The sequence below is a fragment of the Perca fluviatilis genome, chromosome 5 (assembly GCF_010015445.1).
Source record: "Perca fluviatilis chromosome 5, GENO_Pfluv_1.0, whole genome shotgun sequence".
Classification (NCBI taxonomy): Eukaryota; Metazoa; Chordata; class Actinopteri; order Perciformes; family Percidae; genus Perca; species Perca fluviatilis.
In genome coordinates, this window is record NC_053116.1 from 739,191 (window position 1) to 758,519 (window position 19,329).

Consider the following 19,329-nt stretch of genomic DNA (forward strand, 5'->3'; position numbering starts at 1 on the left):
GCAGTACACCTCAAAGACATTAGAGGACACACACACACACACACACACACTGCAGGAGGCACTCCTTCACTTTCTCTCTCTCTCTTCCTCCCCCGCTTACTTATTATGTGTAGATGTTAAGGGGATTTACACAGCTTGCATGTATAAATGCAATACAGAATACTGTATTCTGTGCAGGTCCAGGAGGAATATGCATATACTGTAGATCAACTTTACACCTCTTCATTTTTTGTATCCCTCCTTTTCACCCTCTTTCAAATATATATTCAGTCATTTTGTGTTTCCTGTTTACATGTATCATCTTTAAAGCTTACCATTGTAATAAAAGAAGCCATGGCCATCTTACTGTCCTGGAGCCCAGGGTGACGGCTTTGAGGAGCTTGTTATGCTTGAATAAAGCTGCGTCGCAGCAGCTTTGGTAAGCAAGCACTCATTCCTGGTAGATGAGTGCTGCTGTGCAGACCTTTACAATCCTTTCTCGAAATATTATAAATCTCTGTGCAGTGTTTTTGCATCTAATTTAAACATCACACCCTGAACAATGCGTCCCCTGTTCATGTCTTCAATGCAGGGCTGTTTTCAGTCTGCAGAGCTAAACTCACTTAGCGTGGGCCACCAAAACCCACTTCTGGTTGTTACAGTAAAGAACACATTCACTAAACCGATCTTGGAAAGAAAATTTGACTCAGAATTGTGTATCAATGAACCAGGGTGTGTGTGTGTGTGTGTGTGTGTGTGTGTGTGTGTGTGTGTGTGTGTGTGTGTGTGTGTGTGTGTGTGTGTGTGTGTGTGTGTGTGTGTGTGTGTGTGTGTGTGTGTGTGTGTGTGTGTGTGTGTGTGTGGGCCAGCTGGTCCAGTCAGTGAGGGGGTCACTGTCCTCCACCAAGGGGAGGAGGATGGAGAAAAAAAGAGCTCAGGGTCGGTGATTTGGAGGGACGGTCGCACGCGTTTGTGTGTGTGTGTGTGTGTGTGTGTGTGTGTGTGTGTGTGTGTGTGTGTGTGTGAGAGGTGGGATGGACTTGGAGGGACGTTGCTATGACGATGACAGGCAGGGCAGGGCCATGCGGCGCGTTGCGGGGGTGCAGCATGCAGACACTGACAGTTCACAAGCAGCTCGTGCCGCGTTTTAGTGATAATCCACTGTAATCCCAGGCGGGGGAGTCGCCCCCCCCCCTCCCACCACATCCACATTCCCTCTTTTTCTCCCACAACCTCCCCTTGGCTCTGCACCCCTTGGGATAGGAGGAGGGGGAGGGGGAAGAGGAGGGGGAGTGAAGGAATTAGCATCTGTTACCTCTCTCGCTCAGGTTAGCTCCTCTGAGGAGAGGGGGGGGAAGCCTCTAGCTGTCATAGCGTAGTGAAGCTGCAAATGAAAAACGACAGGGGAGGACCCATTAGAGCCTCCCCCCTCCCTCTCTCTCCCTCCATCCCTCTCTACTCCTCCCTGTTCTTTTGTACTCCCCTCTAACCCTCCAGTCTGCACATTTCTCTTCCCTCTTTCTTTTTTCTTCTTGCTCCCCTCTTACTTTCCTCTCTTCTTCTTCATGTCATTTGTTTCTCCTGGCATCTCTTCTCTTCCTTCCTTTCTTCCTTCCCTCTATCCCCCCTCAGGTTCCCACCTTTCCTCTTCTCCTTTTTTCTGCTGTCTTGTCCTCTTCAGTCCCATCGCCATCCTTTTTTTTTGTATTCCCCTGCAGCCCTTCTCTAGTCCTTCTCCTAGTTTTACTTGTTGTACTCTTCTTTCTATCCTTTCTGCTTCTCCTCTTCCTTCCTCTGCAGTCACTCAACAACGCCCTGCCTGCTAATGACACTGAAATCGATTCAGTGCTCTAATAGCTGACGGATAATTGTGGAAATGTCAAAAGCACCACAGTTCTGGTTTTCCTTCTGTATCAGGCAAGGCCATTTGGTGTGTGTTCGTGTTCGTGTGTGTGTGTGTGTGTGTGTGTGTGTGTGTGTGTGTCCTTGTTTCTCAATCCTGCATTAAAACGTCTGCAATCTTCACCAAATCTCTAGAGTTAATAAGAAAAAGCAGCAGTTTGTCCAGACAGGAGGAGTTTCTCTGTGATTGGACCGTGAGCAGGCATGTAGAACCACCAGTGTGCCTACTTCTACTACTTGATATAGTCCTGTAAACCTCCACTCAGTTACCAGGTTATTAGGCTTTCACCAAAATAACTGTAAAAGTAGGCTATGACTTGCTTGTGAATTTCACCACGGGATCGACAAAGTGCACAGGTACAGAAGGGTGCACAGGGCACAGGTATATTCAGACAGACAGTATGAGAAAAATAATGTTCTAGTAGAAACCCCAAATATACTGTATGTATGAACCATAATATGGGACCTTTTAAACGTGGCTTCCTGAGAGTTGGACGTGACCTTCTAGGATACACTGTAAAATGAAAACTTATCAGTGAAAAGCTTGAAACCTTAAATCGATTATTTTCTACAATAATGCAACACAATAACGTTCTCGAAGAGAAGTCCACTTAAAACCACATTCTTCACACACTCCACTGTAAAGACTGAAGGTTCCTCCAGCTCACAGTCTCAGCACAATGCTCCATTGCTGCTGCTGCATGACGGAGGTCAGGGCGAGCTCTTCTCCCAGGGGTCATTGCTGCGTCCTATACCATGTGACTACATGACGCACAGATCTCACGCAGCCACATGAACACACAGAACGAAGAGCAGGGTCACATAATGTGGCCTGTAGGACGGACCAGAATCAGACAAACCGATCTATTCACAGGCACAATGTGAGCAAACAAACACACACAGGAACTGTGTAAGTCGCAAAGTGACCTCTTGTTTGTGGGGGGGAAGCAGCATTGAGGGCAACAACTTGTACATTTCCAATAAAGAATCATGATGCAGCTAACTTAGAGCTGCAAAGGTTAAACGATTAATGGATCAGTTGTCAACTATTAAATGAACTGGCAACTATTTTGATGATTGATTAATCGGTAATTCTCTGATGTCAGCTTCTTAAATATGAATATGTTGTAGTTTCTTCTCTCCTGTCATGGCAAACTCAAATATCTTTGAGTTGTGGACAAAACAAGAGATTTGAGTAGGTCATCTTGGCCTTTGGGATCCACATATAATGGACCAAAGAACTAATTGAGAAAATAATCGACCGATTCATCGACTGAAAATAATCGTTAGTTGCAGCCCTAAATTAAACATAAAGCGAGTGTACTGTATCAAAATGTTCACTATGGGCAACCTGCTGCTGTCTGATGAGTCAAATATGGTCTGTGTCCTTGAGTTATTATTTAAGACTCAAAACCTGTGTTTATTTGCTGATTGGGTGTGGGGAACGGAGAGCAGGCCAGCGTCTGAGGACCGCAGGTTTCAGGGTGGGGTGTATGGATGGAGGAGGTCGGAGAGGTACTGTGGGGGCAGGGCATGGAGGGGTTTGTAGGTGACGAGGAGGATTGTATACATGATGCGGGACTTGATTGGGAGCCAGTGAAGGTGGATGAGGGCTGGGGTGATGTGCTGCCACGTCTTGGTGCGGGTGAGGACCCTGGTGGGAGAGTTTTGGACATACTGGAGTCTGTCTAGGGTTTTGTTGGGGACCCCAGACAGGACTCCATTGCAGTAGTCCAAACGGGAGGTTATGAAAGCATGTATGATAAAATGAAATAGATTTAAATTAAATACATGGAGGAGTTTATTCCACCTCAGCAGGGAGTGTGTTTGCCAGTGTAAGCGGGGGTACGGTCCCCCGGGGCTACTGTTTACACGGCCACCGCATTAAAGAAACAATCTGCTTAATTAATGCCAGGGTTTTTAATCTGCCCTATTTAAATCAACGCACAAGTGCCCCCATCTCTACAATAGAGACATTGATGTGTTGCATTCTCCCCTCTGTACAGCTGAAATGCAAAATATCTTTTGCCAATTATTAAATCATATTTTCATCATATATTGATTGAAGGTACTCCCTTTGCTCCCGCTCAGAGCTGCACTCAGGTGATATATGTCTAATTTTTTAATTAAAGGGCCGTTGCTCTCAAGTTCACGAGGACGTATGTCTTCTGTCTAATTAGAAGTGACTGCAAGTTGACTGTACATGTGCCATTTGGTGGACGTTTTGCTCCAAAGGGCCTCACAGTGTCATCAGTGCATTGTGGGTATTTTCAGTGTGGGTGCCTCCAGTGTCAAATGATCCACCAACTATGACAGTTAGACATATTCGGATAACATTTTCTCCTTCCCTATTCCGATACAGTACACATCTGATGATAAAACATGAACATATACTGTACGTACAAAGAATGAATGCCACAGAACAGGGATCTAAAACGTTTTTTAAGCCAAGGACCCCTTAACTGAAATAGAGACGGATCAGGGACCCCCTACTACATATATTGTATAAAATGAAGTTGCATATTAATCTGGTCCTACAATAACTTTTAGGGCAGCCTAAAGCATTTATAGATACCCTTTTTTTGCATAGAATACTAAGCTATTCAAATAGCCTTAAAACTGTTGGCATGATTTTATAAATCATGTTTTAATTAGTGACTACATTATTGGCCAGTAAACCTATCATCAGTGGGGATTTATATTTGCTAATAATATGTTGGAATCATGTTAAGACGTTTACATTTTGAAACACCCTTCAAAAATTTACAATAATTTGGAGTGACTCTGAGGACCCCCTAGGGGTCCCAGACCCCCTGTTGAAGATCCCTGCCATAGAACGTTATTTTATTATCTAATTTGACAGTCAGTCATAACTGAAAAAGAATCCAGAAATAAATAATAATAGCAATAAACACTACTAAAGTTCAGCCACAATTTAGTAAAATAAAAGACATTTAAAATGTTAAATACTACAGTAACAGTATGAAACTGTGGTGCAACAGCATGAAATTAGCAACTCTAGTGCCATCCCCAAAACTGAAGGCTTGCATACTGTACGTATTTTCCTGTGTAAAATATTGCCAAATTGCTGACATTTTGCCAACGCTAGCTCTGACTACCGTTACACCAGAGACGCGTTATTATGGAACCCACGCAACTTCTAGGCAAGGCTGCTATTGGCCAGGCGTCCATGAGAACCCAAGGTAACGGAACACGATTTGTTCAGGTCCTATCTCCTGACCAATCGGCTATCCTAAACCTTAACCGCTTGAGGTCAATGCCTAGCGCCAACCAATCAGGCTGCTTTTTAGGGCGGGACTTGCCAAGAAGTTGCGTGGGATCCATAATAACGCACCAGAGACGGTTTACAAAGAGTATCTTCGGTTGCACTCTCATGCTAGCAGACCAAACCGGAGATCAGTTCTTCTTCGCCGCTCTAAAAACAGTAGTCGCCAATGGCAGCCACTAGCTAAGCGTCTCTGACCAGGCGCTGCAGCCTTTGCGGTCCGCTGTGGTGGCAGCACAGCACAACTTGCTGTGTAGGCTTCTGTTTCAGAGCAGCAAAGAAGAATCTATTTTTTTTTGTCTAGTTACCTGTGGACAGCTAGTCTCGCATTGCCAGACCTTCCTGTGGAGGATCAATCCCGGAAGTGGAACGTCGTGGATATAGACTAGTGGAACATTAGCAACCGGCTGTTTTATCAAGGTGAAACTACTTTAAAGTTGATTTTGGCTGATACCAATACCAGCATTTTAGGCAGTATCCGAGGCATTCCCGATATTGGTCAGATCAGAACAACTCTACTGAGCGTATCTTTGAGCTCCACAGCAGCAGATGTGGTTCATCACATCTTCTTTCAGATGATCCATACTATTATATCTGCTGTAGTCCATAACAAAATGACCATACTTGTTACTTGATTTATTACCTCAGTAAACATTTTCATAATGTGTTTATGGTCTCAATCACTAGTTTAAGGTTTTCTTTAATACAGCGTGATGTTCATTTTGTAAATTATGGTCTAATTTATGTTAAAAATAGAGGGGGATGCTTTAGGGGCGTGGCTACACACTGACCTGTCAATCAGGACAGAGGCTTAGCCATGCTAACCATGGCACTGTGGACATTAAAATAGCTGTGAACTTGTTTTGGCTGTTGTCAGTGTTTTCACCTTAAACTTTGAGGGGACTCTAAACTTTGTTTTTTCTTCATCCAAGTTAACCGGAACACTTTGGTCGCCTAAAAATGTCTTGTTCAGTACCCACCGGTGAATCTCCACTGGACGGCTCGCTTCAGAAGGGTTGAAAATCTGCAACTTTCCCTCCTTAGCGTTTAGCTTAGCACAGCGCCATAAAGCCCACTGGCTTGGCCGCGTCATCCTCCCAGCTCCACCCTCTTGTCAAAAATGGTCACGTCCGGTTTCAAAAAACCAAGATGGTGATGGCCAAATTGCCAAACTCAAGGCTTCAAAACGGCAATCCACAAACCAGTGGGTGACATCACTGCTGCCACATCCATTATTTGTACAGTCTATGGTCATGTGATCATAGCGTCATATAAATCTGATCTAAATGATCTACTAGAATTATCCTGCTGATTATTAATGAAAATTATCGTCAGTTGCAGCCCTCGAAATATCCCATCAAAGAAATGTATTTAAAGCAACACTATGTAACTTTTCCCGCCTCAGTCCCCCTACAGGTTGGAAGGGTCTGCCGAGGTTTCTTCCTAAAAGGGAGTTTCTCCTCGCCACTGTCGCAATAGCCACTGCTAATGCTTGCTCTTGGGGGAATTATTGGAATTGTTGGGGCTTTGTAAATTATAGAGTGTGGTCTAGACCTACTCTACCTGTAAAGTGTCTCAAGATAACTCTTGTTATGATTTGTTACCATAAATAAAATTGAATTGAATTGAATTGAAGGGGAATTGTCCATTACATTACATTATGCAAGTTTGCCAGATCGGGTAGTGGATCTGTAGTTCCAATGAACTGGACTATGTAACATTATGGACAATTCCGCTTCCAACCTGCAGGGGGACCAAAGCGGGAAAAGTTCTCTAGTGTTGTTTTAACCCACCATAGAAAGGATTCATACATCAGTTGTTGCTTCTAAGATTGCCAATTGAATCTATTAACTCTACATGTGAAATCTTTTGTTGACGTGACACGGATTTCATGTGTCAGGCAGAAAGAAAGGTAATGCAGAACACACCAGCAAAAGTGTAGATAATCATAAAGAACACATGCACTTCTTGGAAACACACAGTTTTGTATCATTAAGCTGTTAAGTGATTCAGAGTGTTTAACTGTAACTGTGTTATGGAAAGCCACTCATCATGTATAGCTAAAATACTGTATGTCCTCATGCTGATTTCTCCAGAACGTAGCCACATGCATGAATGAGTGCATTGTGCAGCACTTGTCTGTAAAGGCTGAATGAATGGGGTTGATATGCGTCGTGACTCTTCAACTTTGGTGTCATGACTCTCATGTGGAGAACGGGTTTTAAGTGAATGATAATATTTCATGTGCTGTTTTACAGTCTGCTTCTCTCATGCGGTTAATCCTGGCCGAGCAGAGTTACTCCACTGAAGAGCAAATGTTTACCGTCGTCGTCTGCTGCTTTTAGAAAAGGTCACGAAGGAACACAAGCTGACTGTACAAAGGCTGATCCTGGCTGTGTGATTTCATACAGGAGAGAGGGAGGGGGCCTCAGTACTTAGAGATACAGGGGGAAGATGAAGGGGGAGGGAACAGGAGGTGATACAAGTGCAAAAGAGGGTATTAAACTCTTGTCTCTAAGTCTCTTGTCTTTTGTCTCTACAGTATGTCAGATGTGGGACATCTCGATACCGTGGCTCGGCACAAGAGACATCAGAACACATGTTGAACCTCGTTCAGTTTATCGCAATGTGCAGCAGACTACACAATATGGCCAAAAGTATGTAGACACCTGATTTGATTGGCAGTAGCCTGTCACTGCAGTTTGATTCTAAATCCTGATTGGTGCAGAGAGTAAGTGACCTCACCACTTCCAACGTGTGAGGAAAGCACAGAAAACTACAAAAGTGTTGTAACTTTAGCAGAACGTTGTGTGTCCATGCTTAGAAGAAGAAGCTGATGTGAAGTGCAGTAGGTTTTTGGGCTCTTTAAGATTTGGTTTCACTGGAACTAAGAGGCCAAAAGCACCCACATGTATGTGGACATATAGTATAGTTTCAGGATTTGGTGGTCCTCCAACAGGACACACTGCACATAACACAGCAAACGGTGGTGCCTTTCGTTGTCCACACCCCATCTCTGTCATCGTAAATGAAATTAAAGCACCCAACAGTGTAACAAATTAATATCTTAGCTCTATTGCAGTCAGCTAAAACATAAGCATGCATCTTACGTGTTACTGCATCAATAATAATAATATTATAATATGCAATAATGTTACAACTAAAGAGCCCATTTTTCCGCATAGTGAGTACCTTTTCTTTTAGTTTGACTAAAAGTACATGTTTTTCATTATGCTTGCATACAGCCTTTAAGATTTTGAACGTATTTGATGACTTTAACTTGTAATAAAGTGGTTTTTAAATCGTGATATTCATACTTTTACATGAGTGAAAGATCTGAATAGTTCATCCACCAGCATGTAGTGTGATTCTGGCAGAGAAGAAACAGAGGCAGGACACAGTACCATGGGGAATAGAGAATGAGGAGGAGGAAGGATTCCTCTCGTTTGTGTCTGAAAAGAGAGAATACGGAGAAGAGGGGGCTGCTCCCTGTTCAGCAGGCCTGGGCAGAGAAAGGGTAACAATCCAGAGAACAGATAGAAGCTGAGGGGGAGAGCAGGCATCCCTCACGGTAGAGTCATGGAGGGATGCAGAGGCAGGGACGGTGGTCTTGCTGCTGGGGGGGGGGGATTTGTGTCAAGGCAGCAGGAATTAGGTTGGCCTTCGCCTCTACGCATGAATACTCCTTACACCCTCATAAATACTTTCTGCCTCCTGGTCCCGGGGCTTCCCTCGCGCTCACTCCCTCTACACTACATTGCATTTTCATTTGTCTTCCCCTTTCTCCAAATCAGGCCATGTTTAAGATGTAAGTGTAATATTGAAGAATGTAAGACAACAAATGGTCTGCATATTCCAACACTAACGGATATGCTCTATACGAGACAACATACTGTATTAGAGCTGTAGCTGACATTTTATAGACCAAAAAACTATTCAGATAATCAACAGATTAATTGACTATGAAAAAGAATCGTTTGTTGCAGCCTTATACTGTATACTTATCCGAAGAAACCTATGGTAAAGTGAGATATACTTTAACAATGGATGCTAGGTAAAGAAGATGCAGTCAAATCTAAAAGTCTCTCCCAACCCCCCCCCCCCCCCCCCCCCCCCCCCCCCCCCCCCCCCCCCCCCCCACCCCCCATCCTCAATCCTCTCATCAAATTTCCTCTCTCTTCTTTTCTATCCTCTCCCTCCCCCCCCCCCCCCCCAAAAAACCTACAAAAAAACAAAACCCATGACCCTCTCCTCCGCCTCCTCCTCCCGCCCCACCCCCCCACCCCCCTGCTGACCTCTTTCCTTCTGCCTGGCTGTGCCTCCCTCCGTAGTGTATCGCCCTCTCTACCCATCTCTCCCTGTCTCCATGCAGTGGTTTGGGCTCCACCTCTCCCTCCTCACCCTTACCCAACGAATGACACAGTCGATACCATCCTCAGCCCCTTCTCTCGCTTTCTCTTTCTATGCATCACTTTCTTTTCCTTACAATCCAGCGCCTGCGTTTTTCTCATGCTGTTGACTCATTCAAATGATCTCCTCCTCTTCTCCCCTTTCTCTATCCTGCAATCATCCTCCATTGGAGCCGCTTTCTGCTCCTATTTCAACTCATTCATTCCATCTTTCCACTCTGTCTTATTCAGCTTCTGCTGGGAGTATCGCAGTGCATCCAAATGAACGCAACTCCAATTAAACAGTAAACCACAATGCATTTGGGTGTTTAAAATGTGTCTGTGTGTTTCTCCATCCTTCCTCTGTTTCCTGTTATGGAAGTAGGAAAGCGTATCTGTGTGTGTGTGTTCTTGTTTAACTATATTCGTGGGGTCCAAAAACCTGGAGTCCAGTATACGTGTGGGGTCCTGACATCTTTGTGGGGCCAAAATGCTGGACCCCACAAGTTTAAAGGGCTGTTTGAGGGTTAAGACTTCGTTTTAGGATTAGGGATAGAATTAGGTTATGGTTAGGGTCAGGGTGAGGGTTAAGGTTAGGTATTTAGTTGTGATGGTTAAGGTTAGGGTAAAGGGGCTAAGGAATGCATTATGTCAATGACTGGTCCCCACAAAGATAGTGCCACAAAACGTGTGTGTGTGTGTGTGTGTGTGTGTGTGTGTGTGTGTGTGTGTGTGTGTGTGTGTGTGTGTGTGTGTGTGTGTGTGTGTGTGTGTGTGTGTGTGTGTCAGGCGGACTCCTTGGCACACACCATTTATTCCATGATCACTTATTTAGTAGCCTTGCTGTCTGAAAATAGAGATACAGACAAAGAGATCGAGAGAAAAAGATGTTGAACCTGCTTCAGCAATAAATACTGAAGCATTTAACTCCAGTTTAACCCCTTTTTAAGTGTTACATGAGAGGAGGGTCCCTTTAAAGATAGATAGATAGATAGATAGATAGATAGATAGATAGATAGATAGATAGATAGATAGATAGATAGATAGATAGATAGATAGACACAAAGTAAAATGAAGCTATGTCTATTTGCAAACCATCATCACTGGTTGCATATCTGGTTGTTTTATTTGAGGATTTTGAGACGAAAAGTATAATGAAAAGAAAACAAGCAAAGGTTAGAAGGTTTAATGTTTTTGCAGAATTTTTGTTTCTGCTTTTCTTTCTTCCTGTTAGCCATCTCGTGATCTTCCACCAGACCCCAGTGGTGGAATGTAACTAAGTTCATTTACTCAAGTACTGTACTTAAGTACATTTTGAAGGTCCTTTAGTGCGCTACTTTATACTTAAACTCCACTAGGTTTCAGAAGGAAGTATTGTGCTTTTTAGCCCTCTACATTTATTTGACAGCTGTAGTTACTTTTCAGATCAAGATGAAACCAGTGGTTCCACATCTTTGTGGTTGTGACCCCCTCAGAGGGGTGAGGGTCTATTTGGGTCCCCTCATAGAGATTCCCATGTAAGATGGTTTCATTTAAATTACAGTTAAAGTTCTAAAGAAGTAGCCGATATTTTGCAAAACAAAGTCCCAAGACATACGCTATAAACTTGTGTATAGCAAAGCGCCGTCAGAAGTGTGTGACCCGCTCTGAAACATTTTTTAGACGTTTTTGTAGTGTTCCCTGGACACAAACCAGTAAGAGCCATTAAAAAGGAGTTCCACAGGATTGCAGGTGAATGATGTAAACTCTTTGAAATAAAACATTATGAATTATAATTCTGTTAATGATGGTGCTGCAGCCTCAGAATGGGATTAGTAGGACTAGGCCTTTTATAGATTATAGGTTCAATATCATTTCACCAGTAATATTATATCTGAGTGTGTGGTAGAGCGAGTGAGAGAGGGATGGTGATTATCTTCAGAGTGAGTAGTGACTCTAGAGTCCTAGTGAGAGAACCAAAGAGTCTCCCCTGTTCTTTCTGACCACGGTGGGAGATCTGGAGCAGGAGAAGTTACCCCTCTCCTTGATCTCATGTTGTTGATGGAGAAGGAGAACCAGGAAATGAGTCAGGGGGGGAAATGCAACGCTACCAAGCCACGGCCGAGCGACGTGCGTCGTTACATTTTTCGAGAGGTGCACGTCAGGCTACAGCGTAGGGTCCCTGTCTCCACCTACAGTACCTATGTACGTAGCCACGGCGTGGATTCATAAGTCACGCTTCAGGTGTCGGAGCGTTTGAGATGGAACGCATGAACGGCACACTTTGAGTTTTAAAGCGAAAGGTTTTAGTTAGCATTAAATAGGAATATTGACTGCCTTCCACAGTCCACTGTAAAAAGGTGGCATTAATAACGATGACGGGAGGAAGAGGACGTTACCGTGATTTAGATCAAGTTGGAGGAAGACGAGCTTGGTGGTGATCATGATGAGAGGGTGAAGGTGGGGGAGGGGCCTCTGTCCTAATGCAGGGTGTTGACTGTGTTATTGTCTGGTCCTGCTGCAGACTGGATGGGTTTAATCAAATGAACAGGCACCGCTCCACTCGAGCTAGAACAATAGCCTCCACAGCAGCTGCATGCAGCCTCTCCCACGCTGCATTTCACACAAAACCACATCTCTGGTGCCTTGCACAAACTACACACGCTTGAAACAACCATTTTTTGGCTTCAACATTATCTTGCGCACCCTAATTGTAATTGCTGGTACCCGGGAAGGTGCTGGCAGTCCGTACATAGCCCGTGGCTTCAGAGTACTATAATATTTTGAGGAGTCCTTATTTTCCTCCCAGCAGCAGCAGACAGTTTGGAGATTGTTTCCTCTTGTCAGAGTCATCTCTGTCAGAGTCCTGCTGGCCACAAGAAGGCAGTAACTGCCCCCCAATTTCATTCCAGCTGTGAGACAGCTGTGGCTGTCAGAGAGGCTCGATGGTGTTTTAAGCCCCCAACGTCGACTTCAAGGCAGCGCTGCAACCGTCGACTTCAAGGCACCTAACCCTAACCTTAACCCTAACCCAAACCATTGCCTAATCCTAGTGCCATGACATTGGGGGCTTAAAACACCAAACACCATCAGAGAGGTGTTGGGAGGTGATTTGTGAGACTGTAGTTTGTGATGTTGTCACAGTGGATTGCATTATACTATGATAGGTTAAGGATATCTATAGAAACTGAGCAAAATACATCATAATGCAATCCAGGAGTAAAGCACTGAGAAATCAAATTTTCCTTCCTACAGAAGCCAAGACAGATTATGAGAATCTCATACACTTCATAAAGGAAGCTTGCCATCTGCTGGGCATTAAATAGTATGTATGTATGTATGTATGTATGTGTGTATGTTGTGTGTGTGTGTGTGTGTGTGTGTGTGTGTGTGTGTGTGTGTGTGTGTGTGTGTGTGTGTGCGTGTGGTCACACACACATAACAGCAATCACATGACATCTGTAATGTTAATGACTATTTCACACGGAAAAAGTAGTCTGTAATCAGACTCTGTATTCATGTTGTCATCACACCAATGAAGTTCCATTTCTTCTTGCACACATAAGAATGATAATGATGATCATTAAAAACGTGATGTTGTGCATAATGTATGGAGCTCATAGGCTGTGCTAAATGTCAAAGCTAACTGTGGAATTGCCATTCTAGTAATTCATTGAGAGTAAGTACTAAGTTGGTTTTCTGGATTCTGGGTCTTATGTTGACGTGACGTTAAGGTCGTCCAGTTATTATGCTGTAAAGATGGCAAGCTTCCCTGGGTGCCTTCACGCTTATGGAACACCTGGAGGACAGAAACTGGGAGTTTGTCTTTCATTAGCGAGCAAACTTTGTTTATATAATGAAAGAGAAATGACAAATAAGAAGAGAAAGGGCGCAATAGAAGAGACCGAATATAAAACAAGGACTAAGGCTAAGACTCAGACAGGTCTTCCCATTCATTTTGACTGGGGGTAGTGCGTTTAGGCTGTGCCGGTGGGGGCTGCAGGGGGGCAGCCGGAAAATAACGCAGCAGAGGTCGTGCACCACTCTATTTTTCTCCGCGCGCGACAAAGCGGAAACAGGGAGCGAGGATGAGCTCGAGGACTTTCTGTGAAAGTGAACGTGTCCCTCTCCTTTCAGAGGACTCCTCGTCAGAGAGTGGCAGCAGGGGCGGGCTGCCAGCCCTGACCCCTCCCTCCTCCGCTGTGGCGGACGCTGCCATAGTCAGGGAAACCAAGGTCAACGGCAACGGTGGTCCCGCCCCGCTGGACTTCAGCTCGCCTACTTCCTCCTCCTCACCCCCCGAGGACCAGCAGCCAATGAACCTGAGCGACCCCCCCCCTCAGCGCCTGCCCCTGGCCGCCGCGCACCTGCCCGTCACTGTGTCGGCGGCGGCCGCGGCTCTGCTCGGCGCTCTGCATCCCAGCGCGCCCGAGGAACTCCGCAGGAAGTACCCGCTGGCTGCCAAACCTCCCGTGGCTCCACACCCGGCGCTGCCTCTGCCGCTGGCGCACACACACACCCCTCACACACACACCGCGCACACTCCCATCACACACTCCCAGTCCCACACACACACCGCCGAGCTGCGACTGGACCGAGACGGCAGGGACTACGGGGGCAAGGTGAGACCGCACACACACACACACACACACACACACACACAAAGTGATTGTTTACAATGAGATCACACACACACACACACACACACACACACACACACAAAGTGATTGTTTACAATGAGTTACACACACACACACACACACACACACACAAAGTGATTGCTTACAATGAGATTTAGTAAAGAAGGAGTTAATCTGTCTTCATAAAGCTTATCCAGGAATGTGTGTGTGTGTGTGTGTGTGTGTGTGTGTGTGTGTGTGTGTGTGTGTGTGTGTGTGTGTGTGTGTGTGTGTGTGCGTGCGTGCGTGCGTGCGTGCGTGCGTGCGTGCGTGCGTGCGTGCGTGCGGCGTGCGTGTGTGCGTGCGCGTGTGTGTGTGTGTGTGTGTTCAGTCCCCCCAGTACAGTTCGGGCGGCAGCTACGACAGCGTGAAGATGGACTTGGGTGCCGAGGACCTGACCACGGGGCGCCAGGTTGCCCCTGACGACGATGACGACGACCACGACGACCACGACGACAACGACAAGATCAACGACGCAGAGGGAGTCGACCCCGAGAGACTAAAGGCCTTCAACGTAAGTCAGAGACGCCGCGTTGTCCCCGCTGGCATCAATCTATACGCCGTCTCCAGATATTCATGAAGGAAACATATTGAAGCGCTGACTGTCGGGTCCTCCTTCAGGGTCACTTGATGGCCCAGACAAGAAAAGACCCCCAAAACACACAGGACACCCAAGAATTCTTTTGAGATTCAGTGCTTACTTGTGTTCACTTTGTAGATTTTAGGACTCTTGTAATTGCTCATTACGTTTTTAGTTTCTTCTTCTCTTCCTTAGGTGAGATTCCTTCTATAAGCCCCTAGGGGTGTTCTTAATCTCACCTGCACAATCTTCTGTTTTTTATATTTAATTTTATTGTGTTACTGTTGCCTTGATTTGATTGTGCAAAATAAACAAATTCAAATGCAACCAATAGATCAAATAACTGCAGGTAATGGGGAAAGTGATGAACCCACTCCCTCCCTCCCTCTCTAACTACTGTGTTGTCTTCCTGCAGATGTTTGTGCGTCTGTTTGTGGACGAGAACTTGGACCGGATGGTTCCCATCTCCAAGCAGCCGAAGGAGAAGATCCAGGCCATCATCGAGTCCTGCAGCAGACAGTTCCCAGAGTTCCAGGAACGCGCCCGCAAGCGCATCCGCACCTACCTCAAATCCTGCAGACGCATGAAGAAGAGCGGCATGGAGGTACTGTTTATTATTGAAATATTTGCCAATTCATTTCCTTTCAACCATCTCATCGTTTCAGTCAAGGGGGGTAAGCGAGCATCCTAAAGCGTACCTCCAATGGGGACATTCTGATGCTACCAAGCCATCACCTCCCGTTAGCATCCCATTGACTCCCATTCATTCTGACGTCACTTTGACAGAGAATAACTTTACATCTGAAGAGTTTAAAGACTCTATTTGTCCGTTGTTTATTTCTAAAGAAACACGACAATGTATAAAAGGCTCCATTACCTTGTACCTCACGTTATGGCTCCGTAGCAGATGTTTTTATAAAAATAGGCTAACGATTGGGTCATAACCACGAGACTTACTGTCACACAGTAGAGGAATTACCGTATAGTACAGGAGAAGCTCACAGGCAGTTTGGACTTCCATTATCTGTTTAAGTTTAATGACTAATGTTAACTAGCATGTTAGTGATCAGTAATTACTAATGTTAACTAGCATGTTAGTGATCAGTAATTAGCCTGTGTCTATGTTATCTCCTTACTTACAGTAGACGCCAAAGTTTGGCACACCTTCTAAAGTGTTTATTTAATTTTTTTTTTTTTTAGATTCTCACTGAAGTTGGCATCACATCTGAGAATGAATGATGACATATGGAATTATGTTAACAACAAAGTGTGAAATAACTGAAAACATGTCTTATATTTTAGATTCTTCAAAGTAGCCACCCTTTGCTTTTTTTGATAACTCTGCAAACCCTTGGTGTTCTCTCAATGAGCTTCATGAGGTAGTCACCTGAAATGGTTTTACCTTCACAGGTGTGCTTTGTCAGGGTTAATTAGTGGAAGTTTTTCCCTTATTAATAAAAAAGCAAAGGGTGGCTACTTTGAGGAATCTAAGATATAAGACATGTTTTCAGTTATTTCACACATTTTTGTTAAGTACATAATTCCATATGTGTTCATTCATAGTTTTGATGCCTTCAGTGAGAATCTACAATGTAAATAGTCATGAAAATAAAAGGAAACGCATTTGAATGAGAAGGTGTGTCCAAACTTTTGGCCTGTACTGTATACCTACACTCTCCGTCTCTGTGAGATTGGGAATGATTGAGATTTCTCTCGGCACAGCTACCAGAAGACTTCACACTTTCAGACAGGTTGCTCACGTCACATCTACGTCTTCAAGCTCAGTTGGAGGCTGCTCAGTAACGCTCAGCCAGCACCGGGAAAGAGACTTCTAACATCCTTCACTGGTCTCTGGAGAGCAAGGCGTGCTGCTTTATTCTATACTAGCTGAAGTTTCCCTAAATCGTTTTTCGGGGCATTCGCCCATATCGAGCTGGGAAAGAATAGAAGGGTTAGAGTTTTATTAAAGGTCCTATGACATGCTGCTTTTTGGATGCTTTTACGGCTTAGTTTTTACTTTATTTAATTTTTTTTTATTTTTATTTTTTTTTTTTTTTTTTTTTTTTTAAGTTCATTTATATAGACCTTAGTGGTCCCCTAATACTGTATCTGAAGTCTCTTTTATATAGACCTTAGTGGTCCCCTAATACTGTATCTGAAGTCTCTTTTATAAAGACCTTAGTGGTCCCCTAATACTGTATCTGAAGTCTCTTTTATATAGGCCTTAGTGGTCCCCTAATACTGTATCTGAAGTCTCTTTTATATAGACCTTAGTGGTCCCCTAATACTGTATCTGAAGTCTCTTTTATATAGACCTTAGTGGTCCCCTAATACTGTATCTGAAGTCTCTTTTATATAGGCCTTAGTGGTCCCCTAATACTGTATCTGAAGTCTCTTTTATATAGACCTTAGTGGTCCCCTAATACTGTATCTGAAGTCTCTTTTATATAGGCCTTAGTGGTCCCCTAATACTGTATCTGAAGTCTCTTTCCCGAAATTCAGCCTTGGTGCAGAATTACAGCCACTAGAGCCAGTCCCACAATGAGCTTTCCTTAGGATGTGCCATTTCTGTGTCTGTAGCTATTGAGGAGGAGAGAGGGGGGCAAGGTGGAGGGTGGGGGTGTGGCCTTGACCAACTGCCACCAACTGCTCGTTTGAAAGCCATGATATCTCTCTCTCATGGATGGGCGCAAATTGGGGGGGGGAAAAAAAAAAAAAAAAAAAAAAAAACCTTTTTTAAAAAAAAAAAAAAATTTTTAAAAAAAAAAAAAAAAAAGGGGGGGAAAAAAAAAAAAAAAAGGGAAAAAAACAATATTAATGTTAAAAAACCTCATACAGTGACATTTTCATGCCATGGGACCTTTAAGTACAAGTTTAGTTAAATCATTTGTAAAGTATTTTCTGCATCCACTTACTAACGCTAATGCATTGCCCATTTTATTGACAATACTGGTGATATGTTTTGACTAGGACAATTAGTTATCTAGGGTAATGCCCAATAGCTTAGTTGCCTTCACTTGCTGGATTGGTGTTTTATTTAGAAAGAGTTAGAGCTCCGGCTCTGGCCTTAAAGAATGATTTGAACCAAACACTCTGCTTTTTGTTCCTGTGGGAACCAGACAGCTAGAGGACATCCTCTCTTGTTTCCTGTACGGTGTGTACTGTATACTGTACCAGTCTCTTTCAGTTATTGCATGTGCTTTAATAAGCAAAGTTTAATATCTTCTCTACTGTTATTAATACATTTTTATACATGCTGAAGTGCCTCACCGTGCAAACAGTTAGCGAGTTCCTGGCAAATCACTTGACACTGTTTGGCGATATGTGTTTTTGTCTGTGATCCTATAAAACCAACATTCACCACTGTCTAAAACCAAGAATTATTCTCTCAAAAAAAGCATTTCATTACGGTTTTGTATGACTTTCATCAGTTTGTGTATATTTACATTCTAAAAGATTTTTGTCATCACAAAGTAGAGGCCGAAGTCTGTTAGTAGTTTATCTTCGACTACATGAGTGATTATTCATTTTCAATACTGATTGGCCATAGCTCTAAAAAAAAGTCAGACGTCCTAATATTCAGAGGATTTAGATATTCTCCAACAATCATCATGATTGTTTTTTACTATCTGCATTTCATTCAGATGCAGAAAAAAGGTTCTAAATATTAATTTTATTAAAATGACATGTTTAACCTTGGTGGTGGCTCTCTGAGCACTCTCCAGTCGTTGCTTTCAACTGTTAGAAGTCACGATAATTTAATATATATTATGTAAGGGATAATGAGCCGATATATACAGTGTGTCTGTAGATGGGCTGAAACTATAGAAACGCCACGCTCAGTTTATTTCAGTGTACAGACGTGACACATATCACCTGACAAACAGATGTGTGTTGTTAATAAGTTTCACACGTTATTTTTTAAGAATAAAAAAGAGACGGGAATATATGCAGAGAAACAGAAGTAATTGCTGTACAAGAATGATCCCTTTTTTCCAAATCCAGTGGTTTAGACAGCAGGGCGTTTTTCTAAGGCTGTTTCTCCTCGTAGACACCGAGAAATCTTATTTCATCTATGTTTTCTTTCCACAGGATAACTCCCTGAAATGTGATAGAAAACAGACCACAAGATGTTTTATGCAAAGAAAGATGAAGATTCTTAGCCTGTCTAGTTTGGTAAATATGAAAATGTGAATTGTTAACATAATCAATACTATCTGAAACTAGAAGGTGAATCTGTTTTAAACCCAAATGTACAGGTTTGAAGAATTTTGATGTTGAAAATAGTCAATAACTGCAATTTAAAAAAAGAGCTGTGCCCTTGGTGTAACAGCTTTGGAGAAGGTTGCTATATAGGGCTGTGTATTGGGAAGAATCTGGCGATACGATACGTATCACGATACATGGGTCACGATTCAATATGGCGATATATTGGGATTTTGTTTTTTAAGTATAATTTTAGAAAAGATTATATTTCAAAAGAGCCATGATGTGCATAAAATTCAAAGAAGTTTACTTTAGGTAAACAATTCAGTA

The 19,329-nt window shown here is 43.5% G+C and overlaps 1 protein-coding gene across 4 annotated transcripts in view; it reads left to right on the top strand.

The window, feature by feature from the left end:
• LOC120558328 (nucleolar protein 4-like) overlaps window positions 1-19,329 on the top strand; it is a 212,840-nt gene that overhangs the window by 180,974 nt on the left and 12,537 nt on the right. For 3 of the 4 annotated variants that reach the window (XM_039799257.1, XM_039799258.1, XM_039799260.1), the window contains exons 6-9: window positions 13,672-14,156; window positions 14,545-14,727; window positions 15,209-15,397; window positions 18,886-18,969. In XM_039799257.1, coding sequence (XP_039655191.1) covers window positions 13,672-14,156; window positions 14,545-14,727; window positions 15,209-15,397; window positions 18,886-18,969 — 941 coding nt within the window. The remainder of the gene's footprint in view (window positions 1-13,671; window positions 14,157-14,544; window positions 14,728-15,208; window positions 15,398-18,885; window positions 18,970-19,329) is intronic. The other variant, XM_039799259.1, reaches the window with a different exon arrangement.